The 21,640-nt window shown below is 55.9% G+C and overlaps 1 pseudogene and 1 gene segment (V, D, J or C); one reads left to right on the top strand and one right to left on the bottom strand.

Annotated features, from left to right (window-relative positions):
- Positions 1 to 11,130: 11,130 nt before the first annotated feature.
- LOC149851887 (T cell receptor alpha variable 26-2-like) lies at positions 11,131 to 12,362 on the bottom strand. The segment is given in 3 exon segments: positions 11,131 to 11,282; positions 11,549 to 11,929; positions 12,228 to 12,362. Coding segments are annotated over 3 exon segments (579 nt in total).
- A 7,704-nt stretch (positions 12,363 to 20,066) lies between these two features.
- LOC149851886 (uncharacterized) lies at positions 20,067 to 21,098 on the top strand (annotated as a pseudogene).
- Positions 21,099 to 21,640: the final 542 nt, after the last annotated feature.

The raw sequence follows: 21,640 nt of genomic DNA, 5'->3' as shown, positions 1-21,640 counted from the left end.
ATTTCGGGAGGGGGAGATGCAAGCTGGGAGATGCAGTTACACCCCTGAGCATGACCCAGAGGCTGGTCCTTTCCTGTGCCTGCCATGTCCGCCCCGGACCTTGTGTCCGCTCTGTGGCTGCGCGGCCGAGCGGGAAGGGCTGAGCACAGCTCTGCTGTGAGCCCGTGCCGGGCGCAGGCGGCTCCGCACTCCAGGGAGGTCGTGGCGACAAGTCATTTTTTTTTTTTTTTTTTAATATTAAAAACATTTTATTAGAAAAAGCTGTCACTATGAAACACATTAAGAAAAACTACAAGTAAACAAAACGCACCTGAGGTTTCACAAAGTTAATACAAACTCACTTTTACAAAATTTCCTAACATTCACAGAAGGAATAAAATCACTTGTGAATTCCTGAAAACCCATTTAGAAATCATTTAACTTGTTTCTTATAGAATTGCAAGTTCCCTCACCCACTCTTGGAGCCCCTTATCCATTTTATCAGAGGGGAAAAAAACAAAAACAGGCACTATTAAACACATTGTGGAACCAGAATCCCACCTTATTACATAATATTCACATATTCAATGTCGCAATCGACCTGCTGAAGGCCCCCCCCCACCCTTGCTGGCAAATATGCTGTCCCTTAAACTATCCTATGCCTACGCGGGGCTGAAACAACCCTCTGAAGTCCAGCCCTTCCCAGGGCGTTGTATCCCCTCCTTGCGTTCTCTGCTTTCCTCTTCCTCTATAGAAATACAACTCATACATAGCTAATTGCAGACACTCTACCGTTGAAAAGCACGAGCCCTTTAGTGCTAGGAGGGAACGCACTTTCCAAATTGCTACTTTAATACATGTGACAAGCACCCTCACACCCCATGACCCATCCGTCCCCTCTGTCAAACCATAGAGCACGTTTTCACTCGTGATCCCCGTTGCCTTCCCTGTCTCCTTCAAAAAAACCCCTGCCCTCCCCCACACCTTCTGTGCATAAAAACAACCCCACAAAACGTGCGCCACGGACTCAGGTTCGTCACAAAGTTCTCTTGGGCACTTGGGGGACCGTGTGAGTCCCCATCGATATAGTACTTGTCGCACTGGCAGTATGTTTCTCACGGCCCTCCAGGCCAGCTCCTCGTGCTCCCCTTTCCATTCCTTCCCCACCAACCCTCTCCACACCCTGCTGACCTTGTCCGTGCTCAACTCCCCGACATCAGCCATTCTCTGCTTCCCCCTGAGGAACTTGAGGACTTTCCTGGCATCTGCCAGCCCTTCCATCCCTAACCCTGCCAAGCCTTCCCTGGCCACAAAGGATCCAAGGCGTGCGTAAGGGAGTGACATCCGCCAAGCCCACGCCCCCCGCCACCCGCTCCCAAACAGTCCCAGCCTCTGTAGGAGCCTTCCCCCCCAGAAAACACAAAGGTTGGAAACCGGTCCCGCTGCGCCCCTCGCTTCCCTCACGACCATCTTCAGAAAGTGCACATAAACAAAAATCTCTATATTTCGGGAGAGCCCATCCCCCCAAGCCCTCTTCCTTATATAACTCTGTCCTGGCCACCTTCTCTGTCTTCCCCCCCCAAAAGAAGAGGCACAATGCCCGCTGGACCCGCCGGGCCTGTAGCCAGGATGGGGGGTACGCCATCGCCGTGTACAGGATCTTTGGCAACAGGCACTGTTTGATCACTTGCACCTTTCCCCTTGCGGATAAATGCCGGGTGCTCCACAACCCCACCGTCTGGTTGACTCTCGTCTCTAACACTTCCCAAGCCCGCTTCCCTTTTCCATGGGTATCCATCCACACGCCCAGGATTTTCAGTTCCTCCCTTTCCACCCTCAATCCAAATTTCCCCAAATCCCCCCAGTTCCCAACCGCCAGGACTACGCTCTTGTCTGTGTTCACTCTCGCTCCAGATACCTCCCCAAACTCCGTAGCGTGCTTCACCACTCTTTCTAAGGACACCTCGTCCCTCACCACGCATGTCACGTCGTCCATGTACAGGAGGACTTTTAATTCCCCGCCCCTCGGCACTCGAACCCCGCTGATCTCCCTATCGCTTCTAATTCGTTGTGCCAGCGGCTCAATGGCACAAACAAAGAGCCCCGGCGACAGCGGGCACCCTTGCCTCACCCCCGAATCCACTGCAAAGGCTTCTCCCAGGAAGCCCCTCACCAGCACCCTGCTCGTTGCCCTCCCGTAGAGCGCCCGCAGCCACCCCACAAATTCCCCCGGCATCCCCATGCCTGCCAGAACCCCAAACAGAAACTCGTGCCCGATGCTGTCGTACGCCTTTTGCAGGTCCAGACTCGCCACTATCGTGTTCCACTTCCGGTCGGTAATGTACGACAGCGTGTCCCGGAGCAGCCAGTGTGCGTGTGTCGTCCGCCGCCCCCCCACCACGCACATTTGTTCCCCGCCCAGCACCTGCGGTAATACCTCCCCCATCCTTGTCGCTAGGATCTTGGAAAATAATTTATAATCCGAATTCAGCAGGGTGATCGGTCTCCAGTTCTTAATGTCTTCCCGTCCCCCTTTCTTATAGATCAAGACCACGACTCCCTGGGCAAAGCCCTCCCCTACCTGACCCCGATCCATAATTTCCTTAAACAGGGCCAACAGGTCCCCCTTCACTAATTCCCAAAACTTCCCATAAAATTCCACCGGGATCCCATCGCCTCCCGGGGTCTTCTTTAAAGGCATTGTCCTCAAGACCCCCAGCATCTCGGTTTCCGTCAATTCCTTTATCAGCCCCTGTCTCCCGTCTTCCCCCACTTTGGCTTCCAAACTCCCCACCAGCCCCTCCAGGTCTTCTCGCCTCCCCGCTTTCCTACGAAACAAATCTCCGTAGAACCTAGTCACCTCCCGCAATACCCCATCCACGGCCTCTACCCTCCCTCCCTCGGCCGTGCGGACCGCCCCCATCACCCGCTTCTTCCTTCTCACCCGCAAGGCGAAAAACTTGCCCCATTCCTCTCCCTCCTCCACCCACTCCGCCTTGGCCAGGAACATCCGCTCCTGCATCCTGGTCCGGAACCAATTTTTCACTCCCTCCCTCGCCCTTTCCCATTCTCCCTGTACGGCTGCCCCCTTCTTCCGCTCTTCCCACAACCTTTGAACTTCCCCTTGTAAACGCACTAACTCCTTCTTCCTCTGCCATGCCCGCTTCCTCCCCACCGCAGTGAACCACTCTCGCACGCGTTGCTTGATTTCTGCCCACCAGTCCCAGCGTGTTGGGAAAAGGGGCTGTAAGGATTGCCACTGGCGATACGCCCTTTGAAAGGCCATGCATTCCTCTGGGTCGTCCAGTAAGGACACGTTTAATTTCCAGACCCCTCTGCCCTGTTTCAGCCCCTGCCCGATGCCCACTTCCACCCACAGCACGCGGTGGTCCGAGAAGCTGACATCTATCAGTCGCTTGCCACGGATTGCCAGCCCCTCCGACACCAGCACAAAATCGATTCTCGATTGGCCCCGCCCACCGGGATCCACTCTAGTAAAGACTCCTGTCCCTGCCCAAATATCCTGGAGCCCCTCATCTTGAATCCACCCTCGCAACCACTTCCCTGTACTATCCATCCCGACTCTCTCCCCAACCCCGACCCGCCCACCCTCTTCAAGTATACAATTGAAATCCCCCATCACGATCCGCGGCCCTCCACCCCCCACACACATCCCCATTTTGCTGAAGAAACGTACCCTCTCCGTTCTCTCGGCCGGGGCGTAGACGTTGTACAACGTCACCTCCACGCCCTCCACCTCAACCACTGCCTTTTGCAGTCGCCCTTCTTCCAGGACCTGCTGCCCTTTGATTTTCAAACCCCGCTCCCTCATCAAAAACCCTACTCCTGCCGCTCGATTTTCGTTTGAGCCCCCCCACCACGACGGTCCCACCTCCCAGCGCTTCTCCAGATAGCCATAATTTCTCCCCCAGGGGATCCCACACTCCTGTAGGCCTAACACCTGTGCGTCCAGACCTTGTAAGGTGCTATACATTGACTCCCATCTCTGCCTCCCATATACACTTCTTACATTTAAGGATGCTATAGTCAACGCCATCATGGCTATTTTTCCGGCAAAGCCTACCTTGTTAAACATCCGATCCGCTACTGGGATCTGAGCTGTCTTCCCCCACTTTCCGCATCCCCGTGGCCCTAGCCAGATGTTCGATAGCAGTCGGGCTGAGGTAGCCACAAACATCCGCCCTCCCAGACTCCTCAACCTCTCGTCCCTCCACCAGCGGTTTCCCGCTCTTCCCCTTGTCTCCTTTCTGTGCAGTCCCTTCTGTCCCCCGTACCGTTCCCCCTTCCTCCTCTAGTCTCTTTTTCATAGGTTTAACCCTCCGCTTCTTCTTTCTTTTTACAGGGGAGGGTTCTTTCCCCTTCTCCCCACACAGGTCCAAGTCCATGGTTGCCGAATCCGATTCGTGTGCCCCTTCTCCCGCTGCCTCGCTCTGCTCCTCCTCCATGTGTTCCTCTCCTCCCGACTCCAAAAGCTGGTCAGCCGCCTCTATCACATCGTGTCTCTGCTCCACTTCCGGTATTTCCTCCACTAGGAAGGTGTCTACATCTAGGTTGGTGGACTCCACCTCCTCTGGCTTTTCTTTATCCCTCTCCTCTGCTGCGTAGGCCTCTCGGGCTTTGTTCGCGTAGGACCGGGGGCACTGGCGCTGCAGGTGCCCCTCACCTCCACAAATGGTACATTTCAGTTCCTCTTTACAGGCTTGTGCCCGGTGCCCCCTGCCACCACACCGGTAGCAGACTGTCAGGCTACAGAAGGCAGCCAGGTGCCCCGCCAAGCCACACCTGCTACACAGTTTCGGCTGGCCGTGATAAGTCACGTATCCGCGGTAGGGCCCTATGGACACGACAGAGGGCAAGTGTCTCACCCCGCCGGGGTGTCTGGGGTCTTCGTCCAGGAGGACTCTGGCTCTCCATGCCCCGGTCCAGATTTGCCACTGATCCAGGACCCGCTGAATATCAAGGATCTTTTCGACCCGTCCCTCCAGCCACCTTCTGACATCTGCATGCTCTAGGTCATCTGTATACATTTTAAAATATAAAACTCTCTCCCGTGCCTTCTGGCCTGCTTCAAAATGCAGACCCCGTAAGTCCTCCTTGTCTGCTACTTCTGCGTAGCGGGCCCAGAAGGCAGCGTACGCCTCTCGCCTCCAAAAGGTGATATGTCGTGGCGACAAGTCCTGCAGCGCTGCTCTCGGCTTGGGGACAACAACTGGAGTGAGCGCTAGATCGCAGGCTCGAGTGACGGGCCGTGCTCCGATGAGGGTCGGGAAAGGGTCAGCCTCGATGCTGAAGTGGAAATCAGTTTCCGGGAAGTTGGAGCCTAACGCCAGGGAGGCGCCTCCCACAGCTCCGCGCAGTGACCCCACGGGAGAGACACTCACGCAAGCCCCGCTCCTCCCCCACAGACCCAGCTCAGCAGAGGGGGCTGCAGCAGCTGGGGAAACCTGCTCTGAAAGCGAGCGGCAGACGGGGAAGGAGCCCGGGAGGGAAACTAGCGGCTCCTTGTCTGCTACCGCGGGGATGCGACCTGAGCTCCAGGCGGCTGGGGCGTTGTTCCCAGGTGCAGGGACCGGCTCAGGTGGGAGCTGCTTAAATGGACCTGGAAGAGCGCCAACACCTGGGGGAGGCAGCTGGGACTCCCTTGCCCCAGCTCTCCGCGTTTGTACCGCAGGACTCTTCCCCCGCCTGTGCGCTGAGGTCCCGCTGCGCCCAAGCCCCAGCCCTGCCCTGCCCAGCGGCATGGCTGTGCCCTGTGGGGTATTGTACGGGGCTCCCTAGCAAACCTGTCACGGTGCTTTCCTGGACAGCACAGAAGTACAGCGCCGTGTCCTCGGGTTTCAGCTCCGCCATGCTGAGGCTCAGGGATTGTTCAGATTTTTTTCGATGCTGTTTTGAGCTGTTTCAACCTGGAAACAGCAATGTCGAGGTGGAACAGGCAGGCTCAAAATAGGGTCAAAACAGAACAGGGCAGGTCGAAACATTTCGAAAGATTCAAAACGTTTAGAGTTTCGATCGGGAAGCTGGGCTTACCTTCAATGGCTTCCGTGCAGGGAAAGAGAAAGTAAAGTAAAGGGAAGGACAGGGAGGAGGGGGAAAGGTCCGGGGTGATGGCTCGGAAACTCGTGCTATGCTTGGGCCTACTCCCAGAAGTTAAAATACAGAATACTGATGCTAACTGCATATTGTAAGAGGATGTGACTTCATGGCTAGGTCATCTGAGGGGAAAAAAAAAAGAGGTATCTCTTCAGTTTATCTATCTATATTCAGGATGATTTCAGGCAGGCTCTTAGTTGTCTGCTGTGTAACCATATGAAATGTCTATCCTTGATTAATTAGTATGGTAAATATTTCTTTTTGTGATTAACTCCTGTTTATGTGCAGGAAGAGGCATTTTCCATACGTGATAGATGTCTCCTCCTGATTTAGTATGTTTTTCCTGGCTGTTAATCAGTTTCTTGACATGTTCCAAACTGGATAACCTCTCGTTACTGAAGAAGGTAACTCCATTCAAAAGAAATTTCAGATAACCAGTGAAGAGCAGGTGACATAACAGGATTTACTATCAACTATTCCTTGGGACTCTCTTGATTTACACAACTAAAAGAATGCTTTGAAGATGCTAAGCTAAGGGTATAAAAAGGAAGTAAAACAGCAAACTGTGCATGCTTCACAAGTGAGAAATCTCTCTGACACCAGTTGCTGATGTGCCCGACTTACTCAAGAAGTTGAAGAGAAACAGAAAGCCGCTTTGTCACCTGTTTGGTGAGAAATCATCACCTTATAGGTAATTACTGGACTTGAATTTGGTTTGGGCTCACTTTACTTGATTTTAAATCCTTGTAGTAAATAAAGCCTTTCTGTCACTCATCAAACGAGGTATCATGTCAATCCCTGGGCTAGTCCAGAATCCTAGGTTTTTATTAGCTAACAGGGGGAAGGAGTGATGTCATTACCGACATATGTAGCTGGCCAGTGACTGTCACCCTTTGCTGAGGTCCTTTCCAACCCCAGTGCTCTGGGGAAGGGACAGAAAAACTGCATAAAAGGTATCATTTTTTGAACTGCCCTGCTTTCTGCTTTGGGGTCACTTACTGAGCTGTCTGTTCCAGCAGCTCACCGCCAGACCACTATGGCTAGCAGCAGTGATTTTCTAAAGGATTCCCGGCTTGCCCCATGCTCAGCTGCAGGGGGCACTAACTGCATCATCAGCCAGCAGGGAAGAACATGTCCCTGCTGAGCTGTTCCCCTGCCAGGATGAACTTGGAGGTATGGGATGGGGCTATCAGGGAAGGAGGAGGCCACAGGTCCTGGGCATGACCACTAAAACTGCACCCTGCCAGGGTAAGGAGGCCTGGTGGGACTGGCGGTGCAGGAGCCCCGTAAATGCCAGGAACAACAATCCCCTAGTGAAAGATGGGTAGGAGGCATTATAACCTCCAGGTAAAGCACGCACTCGCACAGTCCTGGCTGGGGAAAGTCCAGACCTGTTACGTCTTTGACAGGCCTGACGCTTGCTGGCTGCAATGCAATTGTGAGGCTCCAGGTGTGCTTGGCTTAGCTGCCCAGGATGTCACCTTTTGGGTTGAAAAATCCTTTGTCAGGCTGAGGAAGTACCTGCAGTTGGTATGTCTCCTGGTCCTGGATGGAAGGAATAGTAAAGAAGCCAGAGGCTGGCCTGGCACACAATGCAGGCCAGAAAGCCAATCAGTGAAAATGGAAATGGAGCCGTCAGGGGGGCGAGGGACAGGCTGGAGTGGGGGGAAAGGGGGATGTAGCAGCACAGGTAAAAGTGCAGCTAATCCTAGTATAGCTGCCTGAGATGCCAGTGCTACTGTGCTGCAGTGCAGTGCAGTACTTACATGTTGTTAAAATTGTAGACCACACTGAGGCTATAGGGGAGGAGGAGACCTCATTGCGGCACACTACCATGTCATGTAGATGCTCCAGCACCAGTGAGGATGTGCCTTGAGAAAGAAAAAGTGTCACCCCCCCCCCCCGTGTCACAAGTTTTACTTGTCAGCAGCTTGAGGTGCAGTTTCCCAGGAACCCCTGCACTTATGTCCTTGAAAGCTGGCAGGCTTCGTGGCTGCAGCAGGGCCTAGCATGCCTGCAGTTGTCACCCCACTGTGCCTTAACACACACACAGTGTCACCCTTGTCATGAGTTTTGCTTGTCAGCAGCTTGAGGTGCAGTTTCCCAGAACCCCCTGTACCTATCTTATCAAAAGCTTTGCAGGCTTCATGCCCTCAAAAGGGCTACCATCCCAGCAAGTTTTATCTGAATCAGCCAAAGAATTACAAAGTTATAGGTATTTCAGTGATTTCCCTTAAGATGCTATGGCTGAATATCTGAATCTCTCTGAATCGGTGCTGAATCTTCCAAAGCTGATTTGGCTGAATTGATTTGGGACAATGATCTGAATCTCCAAATTGAATCACTGTCCTCTGCATCAGCTGAATCAGAATCAAAATTGAATAATTCCCTATTCTCCCAGGCCTAGTTTCTTAGTGCAATGGAAGTTCAGGTGGAAAAAGTCACCTGTAGCTTTAGGTCAGCAAAGAGAGACAGTTCAATGTAGATTTTGTCCTGGTGTTCAGGAAATTGGGGGTGGGGAGCATCAGATTGGCCCATTCTGTATTCATCTCCTCCTGCTCTGCCCCTGTCTGTTTCCAGAAGGTAAAAACAGTTCCCAAGTTAGAAGATTCCTATGGGTGCTGTGAAAGGACTGGGATGCCACCCCTTGGAAGGTGGCATCCCAGAAGAAAGACAGAGGGAGCAGGTCTTCTACTAACTATCCCCATGAAGTAGAGCTCCCATGGCGACATACTTGGGAAGACAGTTTCTTAAGGGACCATGCTATGCACCGTTCTAAGCACGCTCCCTGCTTTGTTAACATAGCAGTGAGGCTGTGATGGGGCACTGAGCCTGTCCCCAGGAGGAACCTCCCGGTGTGCCTCATTCCACTCAGGAAGCAGTTTGTGACACAGTAGGTCTGTTCTTGTGGCCCTTATCTGTCTTGTTTGGGGTGTGGAAGTGTTAAAACATTGACAGCAACCTGGAAGCGCAGTGAACTCCAGAACCCTGTAAGCGGGCAGGGAGGGGTGTTGTTCATGTTTCCTGTGTGAAGATCTCACTGTGTGTGCTGCAGGGCCAGTGATACACAGCAGTGTCTGCCTGCTCCAGGGCTGTGATAATCAAGACTGGAGTTATCATCAGATTGGGAAAAAAATACCCCTGGGTGAATTCTGCAGTGTCTCTGTAGCTGCTGTGCTCCTAGTTTCCCTGTACAGAATGCACTGCTGGGCCTGGTTCTGATGCTGGCGGTACCAATAGAGATTGTAACCACAAGTGTGGTTGGTGGTGTAGGAGAAGCTGTGTCCCCATATTTCCTTTTGTGGTGACATCTGACAATCTTTGGGTTGGATGGAATTGCCCAGCACCACTCCTGCCAATCAAGCATGAACACCAAAGAGATATGAGTGCGTGGTTCTAGGCCCCTGGAAGTGCTGAAATGTTGGTATATGGACTAACAGTACTCAGGGGAATGAATACAATAATGAAGAGAGAGAAGGCTGCAGGGACACTGACACAGCTGGGGAAGGAGCACAGAGATGATGGCACTGTTGCTGGCTCACACATAAAGTGGGCTGAAAAATCCACTAGTGATAAACCAGATGTGCAGACAGAGATAGGAGCCCATTTCCATGGATAAATCACCAATGCAGAAATCTTAAAATCAAACACGCCTCCATTGGTTGAACAAAGCAGCTCCTGCTTGCAGGCTCTGAAGGAAAACCCAGCCATGAAGCAGCAGGACCCTTGGTGGAAAGCTGGCAACTGGCCCTCCTTACTGCATAAAGGGCCCCACAGGAGCAGATTTGAGACTGGATCCACTGCCTGCGCTCACAAAGACAGTGGCATCCCATGTCTGCTTCCTCATGTGCCTTGGATCCCCCTCTCCACGCTCCTTCCCAGGACCCAACAGATTCTTTCCCTCAACTTGCTTAAGGCCACCATTGCCCTCACCTGACAGTAGGCTCAGCAAGCAAAGCAAGACGGCCCAGCCACATGGCATTGTACAACACCCTGGTGCCCACAGCTCTCCCAAGGCTCTCAACTGAAGTTTTCCCTCAAAGGAATCCCTTGCTTGCTGAGCTTCTCCTTGCTTTCTTCCTTGAGCCCTTGAGGTGTGAGCATCAGGCCTGTGCGAGTAGGGAATTATTCAATTCACATTCAGATTTGGCCTGTTCGGATGCCAGAGATTCGACTTGGTGATCTGATTTGCTTTTCCAATTTGCTTTGGCCAAATCACTTCAGAAGATTCAGAGGCAAATTGGAGATTGAGCCATTGAGTATAATGGGGAATCAATGAAATATCTAACTTTGTTGTATTTTGGCTGATTTGGATGAAACATGAGGAGGTGGTAGCCTCTAGGGCTGTGTGAGGCTTCGGACAGAGCTTCGGACCTGGAGAAGCTTCAGATGCATCGTGGCCCGAAGCAGCATGTCCGGGTCAAAGCGCTGGCCTTGTTAGGCTTCCTGAAGCGGCTCAGAGCTGCTGAAGTGCTTCAGAGCTGCCTCGGAGATGCGGCCATAGGGTATAAAGGGGAAACAATAAAATATCTATAACTTCCTTGTTTTTTGTCTGATATGGATGACATTTTCAGGGCTGGTAAACTCTGCAGAGAGCATGAAGCCTGCCAAGCTTCAAGGAGATTGGTGCAAGGGTTTGGGGGCAACTGCACCCCAAATTCTTGAAACCAAAACTCCTGTCACATCTAAGTCTTACAGCACTGGGGGAGGGGGTCAAAACTGCAGGGCTGGTAGCTCTTGCTGAGGCCACAAAGCCTGCCAAGTTTCAAGAAGATTGGTGCAGGGGTTTGGGAGGAACTGCCCCTCAAGCTGTGGACAAGCAAAACTCGTGACATGGGTGACCCTGTGTGTGGTAAGGCACAGCGGGGTGGCAGCTCCAGGGATGGAGGCCCCTGCTGTGGCCACGAAGCCTGGCAGCTGTCAAGGAGATCGGTGTAGTGAGTCTCAGCAGAACTGCGTCTGCTCTTAGTTTCACAAGCAAAGGCCATCGGAGAAGCCCCAGACCCTGCCCAAATGTTACATATCGGCTCAGGTTCCTTAATAAAACACTCGGGAGGAAGCGGGCATCCCAGCGGCCCACCCACACCCCGCCTTGGGCGAGTCGATGGCGTTTGCTTCTGAGCTCGCCTCTGCTTTCTCCATCCGAAGTCCCTGGGTCAGGCGGCGACCCCTCTCCCAACCTAGTCCGTCTAGATCACAAAAATGATATTATCAATCAGTCATGAAGAGGTTAATTTCCTGCACATCAAATCCCGTTGGAAAGCATTCCCAGAAGGCGACCTGTATACCCGCCACCCCCTCCCCACCTTCCCAGTCTGTTTGCAAGGTACTGCTGTGTAAAACCCAAAGCAGTGACTGTAAGGTGCGAAGTGGGTAAGTCGGGAGCGCCACGCAGTGGAGGCACAAATTAAAACCAAGAAGAACCGCTTTTATTTCCCCGAGAAAAAAAACCCACTCCTTCTCTTCCCCCGCCCTCCCCCAGAGGACGCTCCGCCCTGCCGCGCCGGGTTTTTGTGCGGGGCAGCCCCCGCCTGTCGCACCGTGTCCCCCACGGCGCAGTAGTACACGCCCGCGTCCCCCCGCCCGGCTGCGCGGAGCGCCAGAGCGCTGGATTTTCTGTCGGCCGAGAAGTGCAGAGCCCCCGCCGGGGAGGAGACTTGGACCGTGTCCTTCAATCCGGACACAATGAATTGGGGTCCGCGGTTGGGGAACTGCCGGTACCAGTGGATGTAATCCCGCACGTCGGTTGAGGAGTGGTCACAGGTGAGGTTGAGCGGAGCTCCCTCCAGTGCCTCTGCCGAGGGCGGCTGCAGGATCTGAGCCGTGCCCAGGGCACCTGGAAAAAAGAAAGCAGGGGGAGGATAGATTGTGCCAGAGACCCCGAAATCTCCGGAATACCTCCCCTCCCCATGCACGAACTCAAGGCTCGTTCAAAGGATAATCAGGATGAACGACGCCAGGTGAGACAATGAAAAAGGCGGGGGAGGGCGCTGGACAGACGGACATACAGAAATGCCCGGAGTAGGAGACAGTGGACAGGAGCGGGTGCGCTCGCGGATCATTGGGGGCCAAGGACTGCCTTTGGCTGTCATGGGAAGAGTCAGAGAGGCTGAAACATGCGCGCGGCGACTCACCCAGAGCCACCATGAGCGCAAGGGCGGAGGCCGGGGCTGCGCCCATCCTGCGGGGAAGGTCTTTGCGTCTCTGCCCGCAGCAGCCTCTTTATTTCCGTGCCCAGAGCGGGATCTCCGGCCCTTTGCTGCGGACAGAAACCGAGCGGGGAGCGCCGCGCTGCTATATGCGTCCCTGACACACCCCGCGCACGGCTCCTCGCAGCTGGCCTCTGCCTCCGCGGCCCCAGGGGCGGCCCCGTCCCCTCCTCCCCCTTCGCTAAGCAGACTTCAGCAGAGTCAGCGGGTCCCTCTGCAGGGGAAGCCGATCTATGCCCCGCAGAGCCGGCTTGTGCTGGGCGCCCCTGGCGGGCACTCCCCGGACCCCTGCGCGGTGCCCGGCCCTAGCAGCGCTTCCCGCCCGCAGCTCTCCCCCCGCACCGCATTGTGCGGGAACCCGGGAAGGAAGTGATACCTAATCCAGGGGACAGCTTTCAGATGAGCCACTACAGCACACGATGAGCTACTACAGCACATGATGAGGCACCTATTCCTCCTCGACTAACCAAGCGAGGGGAAATCGCAGGATGACATTTTCCAGCAGGTGCTTCCTTCAACTGGTCACCATTTGTGGCTGTTTCTCAATCTGAATTCACCCATTTCAACCTTCCAGGTGCAGGAGAGTCCTCCTCTTTCTCCTCTCTCCTCCTCCTGCCAGCTTTCGGAGAACAATCCTGCCTGTCGGCTTTTCCCAGAAATGTGCTAGAGGTTTCCCGTTCCAGGAAGGCAGGTGCAAGGGGCCCCGTCCGACTTGAAAACCACCTTTCACTCTCCCCACATCCCTTTCCTGGCTCGGGGTTTCCTGACATCAGCAGCAGGAGTCAGGTTCCCACGCCGGGAGGGAGCTTCAGGTTTTTGTACAGGGCTCCCCGTCGGTTTTATCATCGTGCCTCTCCTGAAAGCGCAGAAGTACGTGGCGGAGTCACTCGGCTGAAGGTCGGAGATGCGCAGGCGCAAGGAGCGTTGGAGCTTCTGGAAATCAGCAGTGAACCTCGGCCCTGCCGCACTTTCCTTTGAGCCTGCAGAGTATTGCCACAGAAGGAAAACCAGGCTGCCTCCGGGGCTCTGCTTGTACCAGTACAAAAATAATCGGTCTCCCCAGTCTCGTAGGTGCAGTCCAGGGTCACAGCCCCGCGCTCCACCCCCGACGCATCTTCCTGCCGCTGAGTGACTTTATCTTCCAGGCTGGAGCCTGCTGTAAAGAAGGGGAGAAAAGAAATCTGCTGCTGAGGTTGTCTCCGTGGTTAGTTATTCAGGTAGTCCCTCGCTTATTTTCTAGTAAAGGCTACTATCTTCCTCCACGTCATCTCAGAGCTGGAAGTGCCTTTCCTACCTGATCCCCTTGGCTTCTCTGTACCACGCCGGGGACCGTAACATGTTTCACATTGGTAAGGGGTCCCCATTCAGCCTGCTGCCGCTGCCAGTGACCAATTCTCATTTCAGACCCTGGTTTCCAAGATCACGATGACTCGGGTCCAGTTAATCCCCAGTGATTCCCGTTGCCCCGTTTGCCTTGGGAAGGCCTTGGGAGTCTGTCCCAAACTGGGAATCGCTGTGCTCCTTTCTGCCCCTGCCGCCCTGTCCCCCGCGTGTCTCCCAGGGGCTGTGGGAGCTGCAGGCGGACAGGCTCTGAGGTGCGGCAGGAAGACTTGGTGTCTCCCAGCCCAGGTCAGCCACACTCGCCTCCCTCCCGTCCCTTCGGGGTGGCGTGAAGGGGAGTCCGGCGGGAGGGTGAGCACTTACCCAGCCCTGCCCCAGGGTGTTGCCAGGACTAAAGTAGGCTGCGTGTCCTTTCCAGTGTCCCCGAAGAGCTGGCACCCAGGTGAATTTGCTGCTTCGGTACAAACGGCAGCTGGAGAGTGGGGCCAAACCCTCTCGCGGAATTAACGCTGGCGGGACACCCCCCCCCCCGCCCTTGGAGAAGCCCCGCCCACCGGGACATTCCGGTCAGCCGGGTCACAGGCGACATCCCCCCGCCCTCCACCGCCCCCCACTTCCGTTGCCGGTAGCACAGCGCCCCCCAGCCTCGTCGTGGGGCAGGGCCGGCCGGAACTGGCGGCAGTGGGAGACTCCCCGCGCCCGGGCCCTGCACCCTGCTCCCTGCAGTGCGGAGCCGCCTCCCGCCCTCCTGATACAGAGCTTAGGGCAGATTTTGAGGGAACAGGTTTTTGTACAGGTCTCCTATGGGACTGTGGCACGGTGATCCGCTCAGAGCGCTGTAGTACAAGGCGGCGTCTGCCCGCTCCAGCGCCGCGATGCCCAACACGGGCGTGTTGCGGTCAGCCCGGGAGGAAAAGCGTTGCTGGGCGAAGCCGGCGGTGTAACGCACCGAGCTGAAGGACCTGGCCCCTCTCCCCAGGATGTACTGCGGGCCTTGGTTCGGATACTGCCGGTACCAGAGGAGAGAGATGAAATCTTGGCCGGTGTTGTAGAAACAGAGGAGGGTCACAGAGGCTCCTTCTTCCCGGGACACATCGGTTTCCGCGTGGTGGAGCAGGTCGCCCTGCACCGCGCCTGCAACGAGACCGTCCGGCCCTGAGACCCTTGCCAGGGCTGGCGGCTCCAGGGAAGGAAGCCCGGCGGCATTGCAGGGTGAAGGGGCCCATGGGAAACCCCACTAAAGAGGGCCCAGGACGGGGGGTCAGGGAAGAGAAAGTGCTGAGGTCAGCGGTCGGCGCGGGGGGGTTCATGCTGGGGCTGGGAAAAGGGCGGGGGAGCTCGGTGGGAGCGAGGCGGCGCGCTTTGAGCTCCGCAGAAACGACGGGGTTGGGTCTGGGGAAAGGTTACTGCTGAGCGGTAGCACTCGGGCCAGGGCTGCTCCAGGTACAGGGTCCGGAGTTTCTAATTCCCTTGGTCCCCGTGCCCTTACCTACGGGGCTTAGTAGCCAGACACCGAGTGTCAGGCCGATGTCCATGACGCCTGGGACCGGCTCCGACTCGATGCTCTCCCGTGTCGCAGGAAATGAAGTGTAACATTTCCGCGCTCTGCGACCGACGGCTCCGGCCCCGGAGGAAGAGCCTGGAGCCTCGGGACAGACACCGGGACCGCCCTGGGGCCGGGCGATGGTGGCGCGGGCTGGGGGCGGGGAGAGGGGGAAAGCAGGGGCCGAGCTGCATCAAGGATCCGCTCTGGGTTTCCGGGCACCCGCTGTCAAGTCCCCGCTCGGGCCCCCGGCCCCCGGCCCCGCTCGGAGCTTGGGCGCGGCGCTGAAGCTCTCGGAGCGTCTCTGCTCGTCCCTGTGTAGCCCCCGGGCCACGTTGCTCTGCCTCCCGGCAGTCCTAAGGGTGACTCCGGGGAGGGCTCAGATACCGTCGTGACATCGGGAATGCCAAGGCGCTGCTCTGGCCGGAAAGGCGCGGGGGTTTGGGCGCTCTAGCATCTCCTTCACTGGAAGTTTTTCAAGGGGAGGTCGGATGAACCTCTCTCTGAAAAGGTTTGCCCGGGCTCCACTGTTTCTTCCGCTGGCTGCTAGGAAATCTTGAAGTTCCTGGACAAGGACTCTTGGTTTGTATGCTCAACATCTTATCTGCTGGGAAACTTGCGTTCAGGAAGGATCCCCCCTCCCCTTAATTCAGGTAGGCACACATGCTGGGACATGGTCTCCGTCCTTGGTATTTCTGAGTAGCATCTATTAACCACCCACCTCTCAGTGCCCTGTGGCCCCTGTTTTTACCTCCAGAAAATCCCCAACTTTTTAACGCAATTCACTGCTGTTGGGATAGGTCAGCGTTTGCAGTGGTTTGGTTCGCGGGAAGGTCGTTATTTAAAGGCATGTTTTCAAGTTAATACCAATTAACTTCTAATCTCCAAACCAGGATTCCTCTGTCAGTAGGTCTGCCGCCACAATCGTGTACACAGACGTTTTCCCACCTGGAGGAGGCCTAATCCTTTCTGCGTGTCTTGTTTACCGTCCTTTCTGTGAGCGATCATGTGTGTATGTGCGAGCACTTGAAGACACGCAAGGACACCAAAGCAGTCGAGAAGTGCAGATCCCTTGTTCAGTCCATTACTGATCCAGTTTCTACACCGTAGGAAAGTTGTCTGTGCTGAGTAACCTAACCACTCCTGCCCGCTTTCCGCACAAGTATCTTAAGTGTATCTAAAAGATTGGAGGCTCCTAATTAATTCAGAGTCGAATATTAATTATACTGAGCTGTCTCGTTGACATTTTATAGCACAAAAGTACCTAACTCCGTGTGCAAGCGATGAGAGGAAAAAAACGACCCCGCACTCCTGGAAAATACTACAAGGCACCCCCTGCATTTATCGGAGAATCCAGGCCCTTAAAACCCCGCGTGGTTCCCGGTAGCGGCGGGACTGCCTGGGAGAGCAGGGAGGTGAAGCGGCCGCTCCCGCACCGCGGCCCCCAGGTCTGAGCGGGGCGAACCCGCAGCAGTCACGTGAGAGAGGGGCCGGGAGCAGAGCTGTGTCTCCCGCTGCCAGTCCGGGGAGGGCACTGACATTGGAGAGGGCTCCTGGCACCCGCTTCTCAGGGCCCCTCCCTCTGCAGCCGGAGCAGGTTTCTGTCCAGCTCTCTCGTGTCACTCGGCTTTGTCCCCTCACGGCGCAGTGATACACCGCGGTGTTTGCCCGCTCCAGGGCCCTGACGGCGATGTCCTTCTGCTGCACACACCCGGGCTTCGTGGGACTGGACCGAGTCACCGCACACAGCGCCCGCAAACATAGACATAGCTCCGGATACGCGTGGTGCGAGTGCCCGCTGCTACGGCCCGGGCAGGGACACGGGGAGACAAAAGGAAGAATGGCAAGAAAGAGAGAATAAAGTGGTGGGTGGATACAGAGCTGGTTCTGGAGAAAGACAGAGGGACGCACTTTTCCAAGGACAATATCTCTGAGGGAGATCATGAGGAAGAGAAATGAAGAAGCAAGTTTGGGGAGGCAGGGAGCCCGGGAGGGCCGTGGGCAGCGCGGCCGCTGCTGTTTCCGAGCCGGAGAGAGAGGGAACTTGTCTGGGGAGGGAGCGGCGGGACGGACGGAACAAGCCTCCCGGTACCCGGGGACAGAGTGACCGTGAAACGTCCCAGGACCAGACACGGCTCCGTGGATTAACCCAAACGGCCTCCGGTCTTGCATCCCAGCGCAATAGAGACACAACGGAGTCCTTGGGGGAACTGTGCAGACGAGCCAGGCTCTTCCAGGCAGAGGTCGCGGGGCGGGGGAGGGGATGGTCATCTGAACCGCTGGCCGACAGCCCCCGGGAGCGCTCTCGCCCCTAGCCTGGCCACGTCCACGTGTGTGTGCGTGGCGCTGCCTTGCCCCGGAGAAAACAGGCGGGAGTGGATTCCCTGTCACCGCGTGGGGATGTCGCACGGGCCCAGAGCTTCCCAAGCCCGGGAGGGGGAGCGGGGGGAGCACGGGCACCGGATAATGCTGCCAGGGCCTTTCGGACGTCGCTATCACTCACGCCTCGGGGACGCGCTGCGGTGCCGACCCGCACCAGGGACAGACCCCTTGGTGGGATCGCGGAATTGGAGTGAGTGCTCCTGGGCACCCTCGGGTGCACTCCGAGACCCTCTCCCACAGGGCAGCTGGGGAAGGGACCCAGGAGCGCGGGGTCCCCGTCTGCATCCCCAAACCATTGGACTCCATTTCCTTCAAGGGTGCCTCGCTCCCGGCCCTCGTCCCCTCCCTCCCACCACACTTCCAAGTGCCGACTCGCCCCCTCCGCTCGGGGACACGCACCCAGCACAGACGGGCCTCCAGTGGCCCCAGGAGGAGCCCGGGTGCGGTCCTGGGCAGTGGCAGGGTCGCCGGTCCTGGGCACTGGGGGCACAGCGGGAATCTGGGCAGCAGCGCCCAGAAGCTGGTTCACAGCGGGGCTCCCAGCTCCGGGCAGGCTGGGCTCTGCAGGGGCCTTTCACCCCGCCCCTGGTGCCGTCCCCTCGGGCTCCCTGGGGTGTCCCTGTCCGCGCCCCGCGGAACTGCCCGCCCGCGCCGCCCCGCGGGGACACACCGCGTCCTGCGGGACACTGCGCCCCGTCAGTGACACGTCCCCTCCCCAGGCCCTTTGGCAAACTTGCACGAGCTGCAGTGCTGTGCACGCCCGCAGGACACGGCCCCGGGGCCTGTCAGGGGCCGCTGCTCCCAGCCCAGAGCGGTGCGGGCGGCTCCAGAGGCCCGGAGGGAGAGGACAGCGGGGGCTTCGCTAAACCGCGGCGGCTTCGCCACCGGGCTCCCGCTGCTGCCCCGCGCCCTCGGTTCCAGTCTGTGGTTTACGGGGATGCGGGCCCGTGAGCCCCGTGGGGCGGGGGCTGTCCGCCCTGGTGCGGGACTGGGCCGCTTCCACCGGGAGCCACTGCTGCTGCAGCCCTGCCAGGGGCCCGCCCTGGGGGTTTCCTTCAGCTGCAGACGGCTGTTGTCACCCTACCCCTGTAATCAATAAAGTTCTCCTTTGTGACCGGTGTGGGAGACCTATTGAGGGGTGGGTCTAAATTATGCCTAAGAAGCAGGGAGGTGGGTGTGCTTGACGCAGGAGCGCCCACTACTGGTCTGCCACAGACTGGTGTAGAGAGACATCTGCATGCAGGGTAGACAAGATATCGACCTTCTAGTCCTTTCCCACACTCTGATCCTATCTTTAAAGGTCTGGGCCTCAGGGGCTGAACCCCACTCCAAGCAGAGAATATGGCCCTTTAGAGAATGGAGCCAGTTTGTTCTCATGGATGTTTCAATGGTCTGGAGCAAGAAATGAATGGGATAGAGAGAGAGGGGAATGGATAGATGGAGAGACAGAGAGGTTCCAGTTGAAGGCCTGAGGGGAAAAGGGAGGATCAAAAAGGCAAGTGGAGGAAAGACAGCACAGGTGGCAGTGTACTCTATCTCCAGGCAGAGAGGTCTATTCGCAGTGAGACCAGGTGCAAGTGCAATCTGACAGTGCAGTGACCTCAGCACTTAACCATTGGTTAGAAAGTTCTGAGAACAACACCTTTTCAATTAACATATATACGTGTGAATGGTGATATATATCTATATATAGTTATATATGCATCCTTTATCGTAGACTTTCATTGAACTTTTTAAAGCCACCTTAAGAAACCCTTGCACCCATTACAATAACAGCAGCTGCTCTCCAGCATCCATGTGCATCCACCCTCTGCCCTTCCCTAAACCCAAACACAGTCCCTTAGTCCAAGCCCTGATTTGGGGTTTCCCTTTTCAGTTCATTCACTACCCTTGTTGCTGTTGATGTCACTGTCACTTCTGCTGCTGCTGATCCTGTTGCTGTTCTCCTCCCTGTCTCCAGGTCCAGTTGTGTCATTGTCCCCTTCCTTCTCTCTGTCCACTTCCTAACCTGGGGGGACTTTGAACACCCCGTGCCATGTGTCCCTTTTCCAGATGAAGTTGACTGCATCCTCTCCATCCTCTCCCACTGCTTTCCAGTAGCAGTCCTAGAGTTTGCTCAAAAACACTTTAACGCAGTCCTTTGCTCAGGGTTAGTGTGACTATACATAAGGAGGTTCATGCATTGCCATATGGCACTCCTGATGCAGAACACAGACTGGTGGATGCGGGTTGTCCCGGACCCCTGATGTTTAGTCAAGTGTGTGGTGGGCCAGTAGGGGGCGCTGCTGCATTGAGCCACCCACCTCCCTGCGCCCGATCACCTTCCAGGCTCCGAGTGCCTACGTAGGGGTGCCTTGCGTCATGGTGTTGGAGGTGGGATCCGAATACCCTCCTGTTTTACAGGCATAATTTGGGAAGAGTAATAGAGTCACTGAAATCCCTTGAGCAAACATTTTCTTATTTGGCATCGGGTCAACAGGATGCTGTAGATAGCCAGGATGGTGGACGAGTATGTCCAAATGACCGTGCCTGAACTAAAAGAACGGGCGAAAGAGAGAGGCCTTCATGTGAAGAAAGGGCTAAAGAAGGAAGAGCTGATTAAACTCCTCTGCGACAATGACTCTGTCACAAAGCCACCTTCACGCACATCAACTCCTGAGTCCTCCCCAGAATCACATTCCCACATGGCTAGTCCACAGCCCACTGAAGGATCAGCCCCTACGGAGGAGCGCTGGAGGTACCAGATGCGGCTAGAAGCTGAAGAGCGACAGAGCAAGCTCAAGTATGAGCTGGATTTGAAAAAGTTGGAGGCCCAGTGCGAAAAGGCACAGATGAAGCTGGAGGCCCAGCACGAGCATGAGAAGGCACAGATGGAGCTGAAAAGGATGGAGCTAGTGGAGAAGACACCACAGCACGAGGCTGAAGAGGCAAGGCTCAAGCATGAGCACGAACTACAGGTACTCTGTCTGCAGCACAATGGGGCAGATGCAGGCCCTCTGCGAGTGCCAGGGTGACACCCCAAACCGAACTCCCCAGCCTTCTCTCGCTACCAAGCCAGAGACGATCCTGATGTATTCCTCAGCATCCTTGAAAGGCAAGCCCGACGGTGGAAGGTGCCCGAGGAGAAGTACATGATGCACATGGCTGTTCTGACAGAAGACGACATGGTGGTGGCCATGAACAGCCTGCCCTCAGATGCAGATGATGACTATGATGCCTTTAAACAGGCCATGTCCTCAAGGTTCAAGTTAGGGCCGGATTATTTCCGGGAAAGATTCTGGAATCTCTACCCACAACCTGAGAAGTCAATGGCTGATTTTATGGCCCTGTTGTGGGATGCACTCATTAAATGGGCAGACGGAGCCAAGGCTGACAGTAGAGAGAAGAAGCTCCATCTCATGGTGCTGCACAAATTTTACCACCGCTGTCCAAGGGAGATTAAAATCCTAGTCAAGGACAGGGGCCCCAAAACCGGCCCTGAGGCCGCTGAAATTGTAGATCAACTGTTGCTTAATCATGAGGGGCCCTGACAAGAAGCCTCCTTACTCTGGGAAGGAACAGAAACTGTTCTAAAGAGGGGGGAAGGGAGGGCCAGGTCCAAAAGGGGAAAAGGGGCCATTCCAGACCGAGCATAAGGAGGCTCCTGATTTGACCAAACCACCAAATTTGGAAAAGAGGGGGTGCTATAACTGCAGGGAGCTGGGCCACATCAAGCCCAGCTGCCCAAAGCTAAGCAGCAAACCCAAGCCCATTAGACATGCAACAGCCGTAAGCAGTGAGGGGGGAGACCTGAGCCCCTCTGAGGGGCATGCCTGTTGCTACAGGATCACAAATCCAGAGGAGGTGATGGCCCCCCACCGGACCAAGATAACACTAAATGGGAGAACCCTTATAGGGGAACTGGACATGGGGTCCCGTGTGACATTAATCAATGCCAACCTTGTTTCACCTGAAGATATAATCCGGGGGAGAACTCTTACCATTCAAGGGGTGGGGTCTCCACCATTTGAGGTACAGGTAACCTGTCAGGCCATTGAGTGGAGGGGCTGCGTGATGTGCATAGAACTGGGTG

Source organism: Crocodylus siamensis, unplaced genomic scaffold, assembly GCF_052110815.1.
Source record: "Crocodylus siamensis isolate JL-2025a unplaced genomic scaffold, ASM5211081v1 HiC_scaffold_67, whole genome shotgun sequence".
Classification (NCBI taxonomy): domain Eukaryota; kingdom Metazoa; phylum Chordata; order Crocodylia; family Crocodylidae; genus Crocodylus; species Crocodylus siamensis.
The sequence above is the reverse complement of the archived record's forward strand: the minus strand, read 5'-3'. Positions and strand labels throughout refer to the sequence as shown.